Source organism: Takifugu flavidus, chromosome 14, assembly GCF_003711565.1.
Source record: "Takifugu flavidus isolate HTHZ2018 chromosome 14, ASM371156v2, whole genome shotgun sequence".
Lineage (NCBI taxonomy): Eukaryota > Metazoa > Chordata > Actinopteri > Tetraodontiformes > Tetraodontidae > Takifugu > Takifugu flavidus.
In genome coordinates this window covers 5,509,382-5,526,098 of record NC_079533.1, presented here as the reverse complement: position 1 = coordinate 5,526,098, position 16,717 = coordinate 5,509,382, and the positions used below count along the sequence as shown (strand labels likewise).

The 16,717-nt window shown below is 43.8% G+C and overlaps 1 protein-coding gene across 1 annotated transcript; it reads right to left on the bottom strand.

The window, feature by feature from the left end:
- Nucleotides 1-549: 549 nt before the first annotated feature.
- On the bottom strand, nt 550-1,503 carry LOC130537877 (odorant receptor 131-2-like). The gene has a single exon (XM_057054976.1). The coding sequence runs from the start codon at nt 1,501-1,503 to the stop codon at nt 550-552; it is 954 nt and encodes a 317-aa protein (XP_056910956.1).
- Between the last annotated feature and the right edge of the window lie 15,214 nt (nt 1,504-16,717).

Below are 16,717 nucleotides of genomic sequence, written 5' to 3'. Positions count from 1 at the left end.
CTCAAGTTAGCAGCTAGTAAATTTGAAATATGGCACTTTATTCTAATAGACTAGACTTTGTAAAATTTCAACACAACCATATCTTTGCAAAACTCTTCATAATTCTTTAATTTTTTTTTTGTCACGATTTAGTCACATAACAAGCACTATTTTACTCAATGACTGGCCATCCTAACACACAATACACTTTGATTAAACCTTACATTGTAGCTCTGAATGTATGACAAGTGAACCTCAGCCACAGTCTCGGGTCTTCTGTTGCCTCCGACAAGTTTTCTCCTTGCATTTGGAATTTAGCTACATCTGTCTTCCAGTCAGCTCTGACAAGTTTCTTTGTCACGGCTTTATGGGGAGGTTTACGAGTATCTTGGCAAGAAATGTCCAAATAAGAGTACTAAACTGAGGTTTGGCTACTAATATGTTAAACTCCTGTTTATAGGATATAGGCTGCTCGCATCACACTGTATTATTAATGGCTAAATAACCCCACAGAAGCACTAAATTCAGCATATATAAGAGTAGGTATTTATTACACTTTGATTAAAAGGTCTATTTGTAACCTTTAGATGGAAAGACTGAGAGTGTAAGTCGGCAGCAGAGATAATAAAAGAGGACAGGTCTGATTAGTTGATCTCTTATGCCATAAATGAGGGCACTGAGACATCTGGGAAGTATAAACAAACACACATATAAAACATTTTGCAAACGGACGAGCACTATCCTTGATACAATTCTTGACAATGCTGCAAGTATCGGTTTGTACACAGTAGAGGACAAACTGAGGCCCAGTTGTACCAGATGCAGCAGCAGTGTGTTGCGAGCTTTCTGAGATGAAGTTTTGTCTGTGGAAGCTAACCTGGCTGCTACAGTCACCCCAATGTAGGAGAAAGCAATGGCCAGCCCAGCTGACACAAACAGAAGGCAGGTGTAGGCTTTGTCATAGGTATCAGACAGGGGACCAACAAACAGAGTTATACTTGAGCAATAGACTTCCATCTGCAGGCTCTCCATTTCTGGATAATCTACCATACTAACTTGAATGAGAACACTTAGCAAACTGAAAGCCCAAATAACAGATATCATCAGCCCTGTGTTTCCGATGGTGATTAAAGCAGCATGCCTCAGGGGGTAACATACAGCTACATACCTCTCCAAAGACATCACCACCAGTGTGAGAGGAGAAATATTACTAGTGAGAACACCAAGCGCAGTGAGAATGCCGCACACAGGATAAGTCATCTTAATTAGACAAACAGCCAAAATGTAAAGTGCCTGACCCAGTACCATCTGTATACTGTCTGCAAAAAGAAGGTTAAACAGCAGAATGTATCGGGAGGTCTCACAGAACACTGTTTTACTCCTCAGGCTGAACAACATGATTCCATTGATGTAGAGGAAAACACAGCAGGGTACTGTAGTCAGACTGGAAAACATCATTCTCTCTAGCAATCCCTGATACTGCTGCTCAACAGTGACATTAACTAAAGACCAGATTTCATTCATTTCATGATTTTTTTCCCTCTCACACAATGTAAATGAAACTATCTTAACAATATGATGAAACACCTGAAACCATTCAAAGGCCTATTGCTTCTGTTAGAGGTGCCAGCTTTGTAGTTTCAACCTGTATAAATGCCTGAACCCTTCCGTACCTCTCAACACTATAAGTGAGTTCTGTCCTCAACACCTACATCACCACGTGACACAATCACATGACTTTGTGATCAGTTTAACAACCATTTGGGAATAGGTAACTTTGTCATTGGTCATTGGTTAACTTTCATACAGAACATTACTCACTTTTATTCTTTAATATTGTCAAGGTGCATACAAACATACACTGCAACTAATTTTCTAACAGATTGCAGATATCCTTATTCTCTATCTGACACAATGTCTCTTTCAATGGGGAACTTGGCGAACTTTGAAATGTGACTTCACTAGAGAACGGATGGGGTTGCCCAGGGGATTTATGGGGAGGCTGAGGAGTATCTTGTATATTGCCCAAAATCAGTGTTCAGCCAAAGAATAGCTAAACAATAGCGCTGTAGTATTTAAAACTTTAAGTTGAAACCAATGTCAAATGAAGGTTTGACTACTTCTCCCAGTAGTAAGGATGTTAAGGCCTATGTTGGCATCAAACAAGGGAAACAGTCAGTCATGGAGTAGACTACAGAGTTTATACGGTAGCCCCAGACAGTGGCTGGAATCAGCCAGCACTGGTGAATATCCTCTACCAGGGGTTGTCATAGCAACTGACGAATCACCTTGCCCCACTGGTTATGTCATCAGAACTAGATGCACTTGTTTTCTTAGCTTCCTGAATTAACCAGCATCTATTGGAGTGTCAGCTGTGACTTCATGGCTTTGGTTGTGCAAACATCAATCCTCTCCCATAATGCTCAATTCCTCCATGGCCAGATTCACAGCAGGTTTTGTGTCCTACCAGGTAGAAACTGCTTTTACCAAGGCAAGTGAAACTCCTGGTGAAAGCATTGTCTATCCTTAGACTAGACAAGACACCTTGATTGCAGATCTCGAAGACTGGAGTTGCTCATTCTTGCTCCAACTGCTCACTCGGAACACTTATATTTTCATCTCTACCACTGCATGACATCCATGGACTATGGCTCGTAAAATCTAATTTCCCACATACACTGGGCAAGAATATCTGTCCAGATGTGGCAAAACAAATGTTCAAAGAACTGTTTTCCTCATCCAGTCTTACTGGCCCATGATCTCCAGCACCTTCAGAACAAGGTTCTGATCCTGAGCTGGTAGAGGTCCCTAATTATTACCATGATTTCAAAGAAGTTTTGAGCAAGTATCGGGCTACCTCTGGTCCACACAGGGATTCTGACAATGCATCAACCAGATTTCTTAGGCCCCATCTTGAAAGACCATGCCTTATAATAGAGGGATACATCAAGTAGAAATTATTTGTCCTTTCTCATCTCCTACTGGACATGAGCTCTTCTTTGAGGGTGGCATTGAGAGGATTAGGTAGGAGTGTCACATATTCAAAGCTGAAAAGTGTCAATTTTACCAGTCCCAGATAAGTTTTCTGAGCTACACATTTTAAGGGGAAGATGGAGATGGAAATCTGCGCTCAAATAGACCACTTCAAACTCCCACAAAGAGTTATACTCTTCACTGATCTTTTTTATTGCAAGTTTTTAAAGGATTCACTTCAGTGGCTGTTCCCTTGATAAGGAAATTCTCCAACTTCCAGTACCATGTTGAGTTTATCATATAGACAACTGCCTAGATATTTTGAAAAGATTGATGTCACAAGGCTCAGTTAATGGAAACATGAAATGGTCATCAGGAGCTTGGAGCCTATAAAGGCATATGAAAATGGACACTACATGTGTTTCAGCCAGATAGGAATAGTTCTCCAATCAAGCTGAGAATTTCATTATTTTAAAAGAGCTCAATGTGCTATATATGCTGTCTGAATTTTCACTTGGTAGAGGCACTTTTCTAAGGTACACCTCTACTGGAGTTTTGAGCCGGATCATAAAATAAAAAGCCTGACTCTCTCTAGGCTGCCTTCACCGAAAGAAAGTGGGTTATTGTGGAGACCAGGAGCTATTAGCTGTAAAAGTAGCAGTGGACCAGTGGAGGCACTGGTTGAAGCTATCGACTCCTCAAGTGATTTGCACTGACCACAAGAACCTGGAATACATTAAGAGTGCCAGGAGGCTCAACCCTTGTCAAGCTAGGTGGGACCTCTTCTTATGAGCAAGTCTAATGGCTTCCCTATTGGATGTCCTGAAGGAATCTTGGGAGGATTCATTTGATTCATTGTGGCTACACATAGCTACCATACCACGCATAGCTACCATTTCACAGGCAAAATAAGCTGTTAACCCACTTAACCATTTAATTGTTCCCACAGAGCTCCAAAAAATATCCTCCAAAGGGAACATTTGTCAAATCACTTCCTGTGTCGCACCCTTTTGACCTCCCCATTTCAAAAGGTTATACCGCGATGTGTTGAAAGATGTTCCCAAAAAAATTCTGTATGACCAGGAACCAAAATTTGTGGCCCTGTTCTGGCGAGATTGCTGCCAACCCGATCACACATCTGGTTATCCTTCGCAGAGTAAGACCAACTAAGAGGTTAAAACAGGATCTTGAAACTTGACTCAGATGCTTAACTTCACAAAATCCCTGTGCATCGAATATGCCCAAAATACCCTCTCTTCAGCAGCATACACAAGTCTAACCTCTTTTAAGTAGTTTTTGATAGTCAGCCTCCTCTCTTCCAGGCTCTTGAGAATGAGCCTGGAAATGCAGAGGAATGTGGTTCCGGGCCAAGAGGGCTCTCATCAAGTCCTCTCATTCCTAGATCTCTTCTGACCGCCATGATTATCAACATAATCAAATAAACTTGACACTTCATTGACTGAACTAACAGAAAATTAGGTTCAGACAAATTCCATGTCTGTATGACCTTGGTCAATAAAGAGACCTCTTCTGGAGGTGGCTGCTTTTTGTTTATAGCATCCACAACCATGTACATGAATACACAAACCTGACATGTGGCTGTGCAGCCTTTCTTGTTTTGTATTTCAAAAGTACCACAAAATGACATGTGCTGTTTACTCAATATTTATCGGCTGTTTTTTGGGGGGTTGGGGGGGGGGGGGGGGGGTTACACCATGGCATACACAAATAAAGCTAGCAATGCTACATCAGATTTAAAAAATCATGTGGGTAAGAGTTTCATCTTACATTCACTTTGTTGGTTGCACTGTGCACAGTGTGTGTGTTGTATTCACTTTACTTAAAATTTGAACACTTGGGACATGCTAGTCGCCTGATAACAGTGAAAAATAACCCATATTAAACAAATACAGGGCTCCGCCGATTATCGGCGTTAGCATGGCCTCACCATCTGTTTCACCCGGTGTCTTTGTCTGCATGTGAAATGTTTAGTTACTCCTCTGCCTCCTTTAGTGAAGGGACTAGGTTCAGAAAGTGTAGTTCATTTACGGCTATGGAGGCAAGACTTAGTGAGCTTGAGACGCGGTTCCGCAGCTTGGAGTTAGCTGGAGTTGCGTCAGGTAGCCAGGAGAAGCTAGCTGCTGCGGAGCCACCTAGCGTAGCTACATCTAGCGGTCCCCCGGCAGCAGCCGGCTAGCCAGGGTGACGGTTTGCAGGAAGCGTAGCCCAAACCAAAGGCCCACGGTGCACCACCACCCGCTTCCTGTGGCTTACCGTTTTACCCCACTCGGCGACACTAACGCTGAGAAACCGACCCTGGTAATTGCCGACTCTGTTTTGCGCTACGTGAAGCCGTCTCCAGCACATAGTTAAGTGCAATCCGGGGGCCAGAGCGGGCGACATAGAAGCCAATTTAAAGCTCCTGGCGAGAAGTAAATGCAAATTTGGTAAAGTTATTATTCACGTCGGAGCAAATGACACCTGGCTTCATCAGTCGTAGGTCACCAAACTGGCCAGCGATGAAATGTTTAGCCGCATGTCGTCGCTTCGTCGCTGGCTGTCACGGTGGTGCCCCGAAAACAAGGTCTCCTTTATAGACAATTGGAGCACTTTTGGGGGAAAAACTTATCTGATTAGGAGAGACGGTGTCCATCCCACACAGGATGGTGCCTGTCTCATTTCTAGTAACTTGGCTAATTTTATTAGACCCAAAGTGACCTGACAATCCAGGGTCCAGACCAGGATGCAGAGTAGTAGTAGTCTTACACACCTCTCTGCTGCTTCCATAGAACCCTCATCCACCAACAATAATATATTCAACACTATTGTCACAGCCCCATTCCCCCAGTTCCCTCCTGTCCCGGTAATTTTCCACTCCACCTGCCAGCCACTCCCGCGCCGTCAGCTCAACTCCACTCACCTGCAAGCACAGCTGCAGCCGATTCCCAATCAGCCCAGTTTATAAGCCTCCCCTGCACTCTCAGTCCTTGTCAGATTGTTCTTCTGCTTTGATGCAAGACTTTTCAGCGTTATTTCCCTGCCGGATTACCTGTTACCGACTCTGCCTGTCTTCGTTCTGCCTGCCTTGCCTGTTCCCTGGAAAACCTACCTGCTTTCTGCCCCTGACCACGACTTCTGCCTCAGCGTTTCTGGTTTCTGCCCGCTCACCTGTGTGAGAAGAATTATTGTTGTTATTACTATTATCGTTTCAATGCTATAGTAAGTATAGTAAGTAGATTTAGAATGTTTAATCAAAAGGAATGTATGAGTGTTTGAATCAAGTATTGAAGCTGTTATATACCCAGCACTGGGAGGTACCATGTTCAAGGACACGAGGAAGTCGTAGAGATAGGAGGAGAAGGAATCATGAGGTCAGATTGACACAAATCTTGTGTGCACCAAATAAAAGAGGAGAGCGAGCAGCAGACGGACGGAGTTGAGAGAGGAAGCTTGAACTGCTCGTCAGCTCTCCCTTGCAAGGCCTCCTGTTGTTTGTGTGGTTGATCTGAGTCTAGTGAACGAACAGCGCGGGTGACCAAACATCACCCTCAAAAAAATTGGTCCTTCGAGCCGGATCCCAAGACCTGGAGAGGAGCGCCGTGGGACGACCGAACGCCGAAGTCTGCGCAGCCGGAGTCAAAAAGACGTCCGAAGTGAAAGACCTTTCATCACGAGTTGACGGAAGGCCGGTCTTCGTCCCTCCCAGGGCGACCATCTCCAGTGACGGGAAGAAGGCACTAAAACAACTCAGAGAGAAACCATAGAGACAACGGAGTGAGTATAAGACACAAAAAGCGCTACACAGAAAATACCGCGGTATTGCCTGCCTGGTCATCAGGAGAGAAGCAGAGGCAAGATACACCCGCCTCCTCGGAGGTAGAAGCCTGGTGTATACTCTCCTGATTAAAAAAGAGGGGTTATAAGGCCACGGCAGAGGGACTGAACTAGATATCCTGTATGGATTGAGGGTTGTTCAGTCGGGAGATCAGGCGTCTCCACTCAAGTACATAAAAACTGATAAATAAAGTGCAAACATGGGCAACCAACATTCCACAAAAGGTGCTGAATTCGAAATCCCAGCATCATGTAAACACATGGAAGACAAATATCCAGGTTCATGCTCATATGTTCAGCTGTGGATGACTAAGTTCGATTGGGATGGTAACTTAGACAGGCCAGGCAATATTACAAAATTAAAAGAAGTTACTATACTAACGGTACTGAAACAAAGCAAGTCCTCATGTGCGTTAATGGCAAGAAATGGGGCACTGTTAGAGGAGATTGGGTCCCAGTGGATCCAGCCACTCAACAACCATGGCAGCCTGGCAGCCAAGAACTAAATGACAGACTCGACAGACTGTACGAGCGCATGCAAACTATTTTTACCAGACGAGCTGACTACAGCGCCATTACGGCCACGAGACAAAAGACTGATGAAAGTTTTGAAGACTATAGTATGAGAATGAAAGATGTGTTCCGAAAAATAGTGGAATTCCGTATGCGGAAGAACCAGAAGGTCCCTATCAACAGCAGTTAAAGCTATACATGGGGATCAAAATCAGAGATAAAAACCTGGGTAGAGAGACAATTAGTTGATTTCGGAACTTGTAACCTAGGCCGCTATGAACAACATGCTATGCATGCTGAAAGACAATGCCAAAAGAGTAAGAACCAATTAACAGGCATGTTTTTCAATACCAATCCTTACCCAAGCCGAGGCCGAGGGCGTGGGCGAGGCCGAGGCGGAAGGGGAGGAGGAGGCAATTTCCGTGAAAAAGATCAGTGTCATTATTGTAAAAATTATGGACACTGGGAACGTGATTGCAAAAAGAAACAACGTGACCAGAGATACAATAGAGGACAGCAGCAAGGTTCTAATCCACCTCAACAATGACTAGAGCCGGAAAAAGATGTCACAAAAATTAAAAAAAATCGGGGCACAAAATTTGACCAATTTGGAAAAAGATGACTTAGAAGATGTTTTAGACTTAGAAACCATCTTCCTGTTTGCTGAAGGCAAACCAGAAATACAACTGACCGTGTTAGGCAATTCTTTAACATTCTTAGTAGACACGGGTGCAGGTAAATCAGTAATTAGAGATCCAATAGCCCTGACACCAACTTCTACACAGATTTTTGTGAGATCAGCAAATGGTCTCGTAACTAAAGAAAGAATGTCAGTTCCTGTAGATGTTTGTGACCCTGTAAGTGGAATCACACTTAAAGCCCCTTTCGTGATCTCCACCACATGTCCTGTAAATCTGTTAGGAAGAGATCTTATCTCTTAGCTTCAGTTGATGATTCGTACCACAGCCGAAGGAATGTGGTCTGTAGATAGAATGGTTAATCTGTGGGTAAGAGAAGGAGAGATGTGCAGTAAATTTTGGTCACTTGACATTCCTGAAAAGCAGCCCCCTCCATTTTCTGACCCAATCACTATGATATATGGTAAAGCTCTGTCATACTTGCAGCCTGAAGCCCAGCTCCACAATCAAACTGACCTGCATGTAACCATGCACATGGAGCGCACTGGTGGATTCTGTAAATCAGACCCACACGGCACATCAAGCTATGCAGAGAAGTTTGCTAAACTCAAAGATCCACAAATGATGTAATTATGCATCTACAGTATATGTGTGTGGTCAAACAGCTGTCTGCACGGCAGGAAGCCTTTCCGCCGAAGCAGCAGCGCTATTCAAAGTGTCAGGTTCTGTACCACATGTTTCTATTGCTAAACCGCTTAAGAAAAGATGGCAAGACTTGGGATGTGACGTAAAACACTGGAGCAGCCTGCCCTATAGGCCTAAGGGTGAGGTTGATTTTAATGATCAGTTCCAGGTGTGGCGCATTCCCCTTAAAACATGGTTGCTGACTCATCCAGCAATGCACCTCACAGACCAGAGTTCATGAGAAGAAAACATCTTCCTCACGCAGGAGGAAGAGGAGAAGCTGAAAGAGCTTCCCCCTGAATTATGGTCGGAAGGACCTGCAGATGTAGGTCTTATAAAAGGAGCAGAACCTGTAAAAATAATCCCTAAATCAGATTATAGACCATTTCAGAGACAATATCCCCTTAAGACTGATGCACAGGAGGGTATTGTTCCGATATTTAACTCACTGCTTAAAGCAGGAGTCATCAGAGAGTGTCCTGAGTCTCCTGTAAATACACCCCGATTTCCAGTACGGAAGTCACCACCATCTACCGGCTGGCGGATGGTGCAGGACCTGCAAGCTGTAAACGCTGCAGTGGTCCCTAGGTCTCCCTTAGTCGCAGATCCATACACTCTGCTGAATGACTTAAACCCTGAACATCAGTGGTACACGGTGATAGATGTATCCAATGCATTTTTCTCTGTACCAGTACATCCAGACAGCCAGTTTTGGTTTGCATTTACGTTTCAAGGACGAAGGTACACCTGGACAAGGTTACCTCAGGGCTACTGTGAGAGTCCCACAATCTTTTCTCAGGTAATGATGTCATCGTTAGCTAAGTTTAAACCTCCGTGTGGAAGTCAAATCCTCGTCTACGTGGATGACATCCTCATGGCGTCAAAAACAGAGGCAGATTGTTGGTCACACGCTAGCATTGCTACACTGGCTAGCCGCTCAAGGCCATAAATTAAGCAAAAGCAAACTGCAACTGGTGAAGCAGGAAGTGATTTATCTGGGCCATGTTTTGACACATAATGGTAAAGCTATTCTCGAGTCGAGGAAAATAGCAGTGCTTGAAGCCCCAAAACCAAAAACAAAGAAGCAGATGATGTCATTCTTAGGACTTGTGAATTTTTGCAGATCATGGATCTTAGATTATGCGAAAATAACTGCCCCTTTACAAGCATTGATGTATGATAATCCCTTAGCAATGACTGATGTGTTAACTTGGACCCCTGAAGCTGAAGAAGCATTTACACACACAAAGCAGGCCCTTGTAAGTGCTGGAGTGTTAAAGCTGCCAGACTATCAGAAGCCTTTTGAGCAGGTTGTTGACTGCAAGGGTGACTTTATGACTTCAGTTTTGTTGCAAAAGCACGGAGATAAGAGGCAGCCAGTGGCCTACTACTCCCACAAGCTAGATCCCGTAGTTTGTGCACTCCCACCATGCGTTAAAGCAGTGGTGGCAGCATCTGAGGCAGTAAAAGCCTCCGCAGGAGTGGTGCTATATCATGAGCTAACTTTGCTAGTTCCACATGCAGTGTCAATACTGCTGCTACAAAGTAAGATAGCATTCCTGTCGCCAGCACGTCATCTTTCCTGTATGGCAGTGTTGCTGTCTCAGCCGAATCTGACGATTCGTCGCTGCACGACCTTAAACCCAGCAACGCTGCTACCCACCGCAGAAGAGGGACACCAGCACAACTGCCTGGATGAGGTCTCCACCAAGGTCCTGCCGCGACCAGATCTTAGTGATGTCGCGTTGACTACAGGACAGACACTCTTTGTGGATGGATCAAAAAAGATGACTGTGGACGCACTAGAACTGCCTATGCAGTAGTTACAGCAACTGAGGTGGTGGAGGCGAAACCACTTCCCTCTTCCTATTCTGCTCAAGCTGCAGAACTCGTCGCACTCACACGTGCCTGTGAACTAAGCAAAGGACAAGATGTTACCATTTATACAGATAGTCAATATGCTTTTTCCACGCTGTTTGTGTTTGCTCAACAATGGAATTTAAGAGGGATGAAAACGTCGACCGGCAAACCGGTCATGCATGCAGAACTGTTAAAGTTATTGGCAGCAGTACAGCAGCCACGCAAAATAGCTGTATGTAAATGCACTGCACACACTAACAACACAGACGCAGTCTCACAAGGCAATGCCTTTGCTGACAGAGCCGCAAAGGCTGCAGCAAATAACACACTTCTTGATAATGAGGAATCATTTACCTTAGAACCTGCAGATAATGATATTCTAAAAGAAATGCAACAAAGTGCTCCAGAAAAAGAAAAGGCCATGTGGAAGAAGCGAGGAGCCAAACTGGATGACAAAGGACTATTAACCATAGGAAACAAGCCAATCCTTCCCCGGAATATGCATAAATGGGCAGCATTAGTGAGCCATGGGCCATGCCATGTCTCAACAGGAGGGATGGTACAGATGGTTAATGAACATTATACTATAGGATTTCATACCTACTCAAAAAAAGTTTTGTTCACAATGTGCTATTTATGTAAAACACAGCCCACAGGGAGCCCTTAAGGCCCCTGCAGGCACTACACCATTACCAAATCATCCATTTCACAGTTTTTCTAGATTTGATTCAGCTAACACCATGTGAAGGTAAACAATATTGTCTAGTAGTGTTAGATGGATTTACTAGGTGGGTAGAAATTTTCCCCACAGCAAAAGCAGATGCACTGACAGTAGCAAAAGTTTTATGTAGAGAGATCATTCCCAGGTTTGGCATCCTGAAGGTCATCTGGAGCGACAATGGAAGCCATTTTGTAAATGAGATAGTGAAAACTGTAGGAGTAACTTTGGACATTGATTTGAAGAATCACTGCGCATACCACCCTCAGAGTGCAGGATTAGTTGAAAGAGTCAATGGTACTATTAAGAACAGACTGAAGAAGTGTATGGACGAGACAGGAAAGAACTGGATGTTTTGTCTCGACCTGGTGAAATTATGGATGCACATAACACCACACAAGAAAACAGGCATCACACCCTTTGAAGCATTATATGGGCGGCCTTATTGCCTACCATACTTTGCAATGACAAATGAGCTAAAACATGTTGAGGAAACAATAGCAGATTATCTGAAAAAAGTGTTACTCAACCGATGTGTGAATGCTGTAAATGTTCTGCCTAGTCCTGTGTCTTCCACAGATTCCACCCCCCAGGAACCCATTCAACCGGGCAACTACGTGTGGGTGAAGTTTGTGCGGAAGAGGTGGAACACGCCTAGATGGGAAGGTCCTCATCAAGTACAGCTGACCACAAAGACTGCAGTTCGAGTGAATGGGAAACTGTCGTGGATACACCTTTCCCATTGTAAGAAACAGAAAATTCTTCCAGGTGAAGGCGAGGGAGCAGTGGCGGACTCTCCATAAACGGCTGACGGCCTGTATAGGTCCAGCAACGGCTGAACCCCATCGGAACCTGTGAAGAAGATCTAAAAGGAAATGAAGTTGTTCTTCCTAATTGTGGTGGAAGAACGATCTCTACTGGACAACGATGAAGAGGAATCAGAAGAAGAATGGACAAATGTGATGCAAGATGTAAATGAAATGTTTGAGATGTCTTAAGCTGTACCCATGTTGAACTCTGAGTGTAAGAAATGTGTTTCTAGGAAAATGACGTAATGCATTTAAATTTCATGAAATGATGTAATACTGACAATGAGAATCTAGACGCATTTAACGATAAACAGGAGGGAAATGTGAGAAGAATTATTGTTATTACTATTATCGTTTCAATGCTATAGTAAGTAGATTTAGAATGTTTAATCAAAAGGAATGTATGAGTGTTTGAATCAAGTATTGAAGCTGTTATGTACCCAGCACTGGGAGGTACCATGTTCAAGGACATGAGGAAGTCGTAGAGATAGAAGGAATCATGAGGTCAGATTGACACAAATCTTGTGTGCACCAAATAAAAGAGAGCGAGCAGCAGACGGACGGAGTTGAGAGAGGAAGCTTGAACTGCTCGTCAGCTCTCCCTTGCAAGGCCTCCTGTTTGTGTGGTTGATCTGAGTCTAGTGAACGAACAGCACGGGTGACCAAACATCACCCTCACACCTGCCCCTGACTTCTCCGAGTGGCAGCAATCTATCACTCCAAGTTATTAATTAATCCTAGACCATAATATGGCTCCAGTTCATTTGAAAGCCTGACTCTTGGCATCACCCATCTGAACTGAAAGGCAGAAAAGCCACTTCTGTTTGTAGTTGTGTATCGGCCCCTTGCTGGGCCACATTCAGAATTCCTGTCTGAGTTCTCTGATTTCTTATCTGACTTGGTCCTTAGAACGGACAAAGTCATTATTATTGGAGACTTTAATATCCATGTAGACGTTGTAAATGACAGCTTTAGAAATGGCTTCATTTCATTACTTGAGTCAGTTGGTTTCCTCCAGCAGATAAACCAACCAACTCATAGCTTCAACCACACCCTTGATCTAAAATTCTTGAGAAGGTTGTGGTGACAGGAGCACCTGCAGTGAAACAGCCTGTTTGAGATGTTTCAGTCAGGCTTTAGAGTTCATCACAGCACTTCTTAAAGTTACTATTAATGTTCTGCTGGACCTCAGTGCTGCTTTTGATACAGTTGATCACAGCATCCTGTTACAGAGACTGGAACATATGATTCAAATCAAAACAATCTTTATTTATATAGCGTCTTATACAATCAAAATTGTTTCAAGGCGCTTTCCAGAATCCCAGGGCCTGACCCCAGACAAGCAACAGTGGCAAGAAAAAACTCCCCTTTAAGAGGAAGAAACCTTGAGCAGGACCAGGCTCATGTAGGGGGACCCTCCTGCTGATGGCCGGCTGGGTAGAGGGAGGGGAGAGGAGAGGGGTAGAGGAGAAGTAGAGAAGAGGAGGTAGAGGAGAGGAGAGGGGTAGAGGAGAAGTAGAGTGAAGGGGAGGTAGAGGAGAGGAGAGGGGTAGAGGAGAAGTAGAGTGAAGGGGAGGTAGAGGAGAGGAGAGGGGTAGAGGAGAAGTAGAGTGAAGGGGAGGTAGAGGAGAGGAGAAGGAGGAGGGGAAAGAAGAGAGGAAGGGAGGGGAGAGGAGAAAGAGGAGGAGAGGGGAGGGGAGGCACAGAGCACAGAAACACACAAAAAATATGATATACAATCACTTCAGCGGGGCCGGAGGTTATTATGCAGCTCCGAGGGCGGCGATACCTGTAAATAAATAGAGGGGGGGGGGGGGGAGCAGAAAAACTACACAAGAACTAGTCTGCTTGATGAGGAGAGGAAAGGAGAGGAGAGGAGAAGAAACCATGACCCAGTGGAGTGACAGAGGCCTGTCAGGTGATCATGTTTCCGGACCCCGGCAGCCTTGGCCTATAACAGCATAACTAAGATGTAACCTAACGATTAGACGACCCCCTAAGTATGATAATTTGTCTGTCTATGATAGTAACTGGAACTACAGAATTAGTAACAATAAGCTTTTTCAAAGAGGTAGGTTTTGAGTCTGATCTTAAAAGTAGCGATGGAGTCAGCCTCCCGTACCTGGACAGGAAGATGGTTCCATAGCAGGGGGGCCTGGTAGCTAAATGCCCGGCCCCCCATTCTACTCCTAGAAACTCTGGGAACCACAAGTAGACCAGCATTCTGAGAGCGGAGCGGTCTATTGGGCTGATAAGGTATCACTAGCTCCTCCAGGTAGGATGGAGCTAGGCCTCTGAGGACCTTGTAGGTCAAAAGAAGGGTTTTAAAAGTTATTCTAAATTTAACGGGCAGCCAATGAAGAGACGCCAGTACAGGAGTTATGTGATCTCTTTTGTCAATACCTGTCAGAACTCTGGCTGCAGCATTTTGGATCAACTGGAAGCTTCTTAAAGAGTTGTTTGGACACCCTGGTAATAAAGAGTTACAGTAGTCCAGCCTGGAAGTCACAAATGCATGGACTAACTTTTCAGCATCATAGATGACCCCCTAAGTATGATAATTTATCTGTCTATAATAGTAACAATAAGCTTTTCCAAAGAGGTAGGTTTTAAGTCTGATCTTAAAAGTAGACATGGAGTCAGCCTCCCATCTTAGCTATGCTGTTATAGGGGCCGGGGTCCGGAAACATGATCATCTGACAGGCCTCTGTCACCCCCCCCTTTCCTCTCCTCTCCTCTCCTCTCCTTTCCTCCTCCTCCTCATCAAGCAGACTAGTTATGCTGATTTTTGTGTAGTTTTTCTGCTTCTCTCCCCCCCCCCCCCCGCTTCTGTAGTCATTTACAGGTATCGCCGCCTTCGGAGCTGCTCTGTGCCCGTCCTCTCCTCTCCCTCCCCTCTCCATTCTATCCTCTGCCTGTCCTCCCCCCTCTCCTCTCTCTCTACCCAGCCAGCCATCAGCAGGAGGGTCCCCCTACATGAGCCTGGTCCTGCTCAAGGTTTCTTCCTGTTAAAGGGGAGTTTTCCTTGCCCCTGTTGCTTGTCTGGGGTTATGCCCTGGGATTCTGGAAAGCGCCTTGAAACAATTTCGATTGTAAAAGACGCTATATAAATTAAAAATTGATTTGATTTGATTCACCAAATTATCACTTCAAGATCATTTGTAAGAACCCATGGGTATTGATAAGTGTCAGGGAATTTAATTAACCAGAATATTTGAAATTTTCATGGCTGTAAATGTGACATCCTGAGACTGAGGGAAATATTGCCAGTAGCTGAGACCAGGATTATGACAAATGGTGTTTAATATCTCTTGGAAAACACATCCCAAAACAGATCAGGGAATGGACAATGTAAACACTAAAATGTGGGCAACAATGACTTTAGCAACTACTGATGCAGTTATCTAATCCGATTTTGAAATATTACACTTAGTTCTAAAAGACTAGACTTTGTAAGATTTCCATACAGAAACTGTAACCCTAACCCTACAATGTCTTGCAAAAGTGTTACAATTTTTCCAAATTTTGCCATACTAATATACGCACGATGCCATCACCAATATGTTGGCTGGGAATCAGAAGTGGACTCAGATGCAGAGAAAGTTTATCAGTACAAACCAGTTTTATTGAACATCATTTATGAGTTCCTTGAAATGATATCAAATCAAATCATCTTTATTTAAATAGCATCTGTTATAATCCCAAATATCTGTTTGCACGGAAGGAAGGAGAGGGAAGGGGAGGGGACGGGAGAGGAGAAAAGAAGAGAAAATAAAGCAGGAATTACAGGACACAAGGCAAAACCTCACTGTGGTGTGACATCATGTTTTACAAAAACACCCTCATTGAATAAATCAGCCAGTAGTGTATTTGTTGTGGCAGGGAATATTTTTGAAAAACTGGGAAAAGCTCAATTTCTAAGCTTAAGCTAAAAACAATGAACAAGCTCACAGACCGCAGATATGGTAACAGACGACAGGCCTGTTTTGTTTTTTTTGTATCTCTTATGCATCAAATCAGGGGTGGGGAACCTTTTTCATATCGAGGGCCATTTCAATTTTTATAAAGTCCTCCGAGGGCCATACTATTATGAACACATACCTCAGGATGCAAAAAAAAGACAAAAAAGTCTATAACCACTGTGTTACTAAGTCTCATGATTGCTGCATTTGAGTTTGAATTATTTATTTAGCACACATGCATATAAAATCACCAAAAAAATAGAATAAAATGACAAACAAGTGAAATATGTTTTCATGATCATACAAAACAATAAAAAAAGAGGTGCAGAGTTGAGGCAAGAGACCTGTAAGGGCCTGTTCGAGGCCTCTACTCACAAAAACTGCAATACAACAAGATAATCAAGAAAATAAATGAAAAGAAAGAAAGATAAAGACAATAATAACAACTAGAAAGCACTCGGAGAGCGCAGACCTCCGCCAAGCGCAACAATTCCTGGCATATTGTAAATAAATATTAGTCCCACATATACTTTGACTACATATTTAGATTCCTTGACCATAAAAACATACCGTCAGCCACTGGAATCATAACGATATATGTCTTAGTTAAGTAGTTATTCACGAAAAAAATTCACGCTTTGAAACAATTTTACTTTGTCCGGCGCGAGCGCCTCAGCGGCGGCTACGAGGCATTCCTTCACGAACTCTCCTTCGTCGTGAGGTTTCAGCTTCGTGGCTATTAATTCA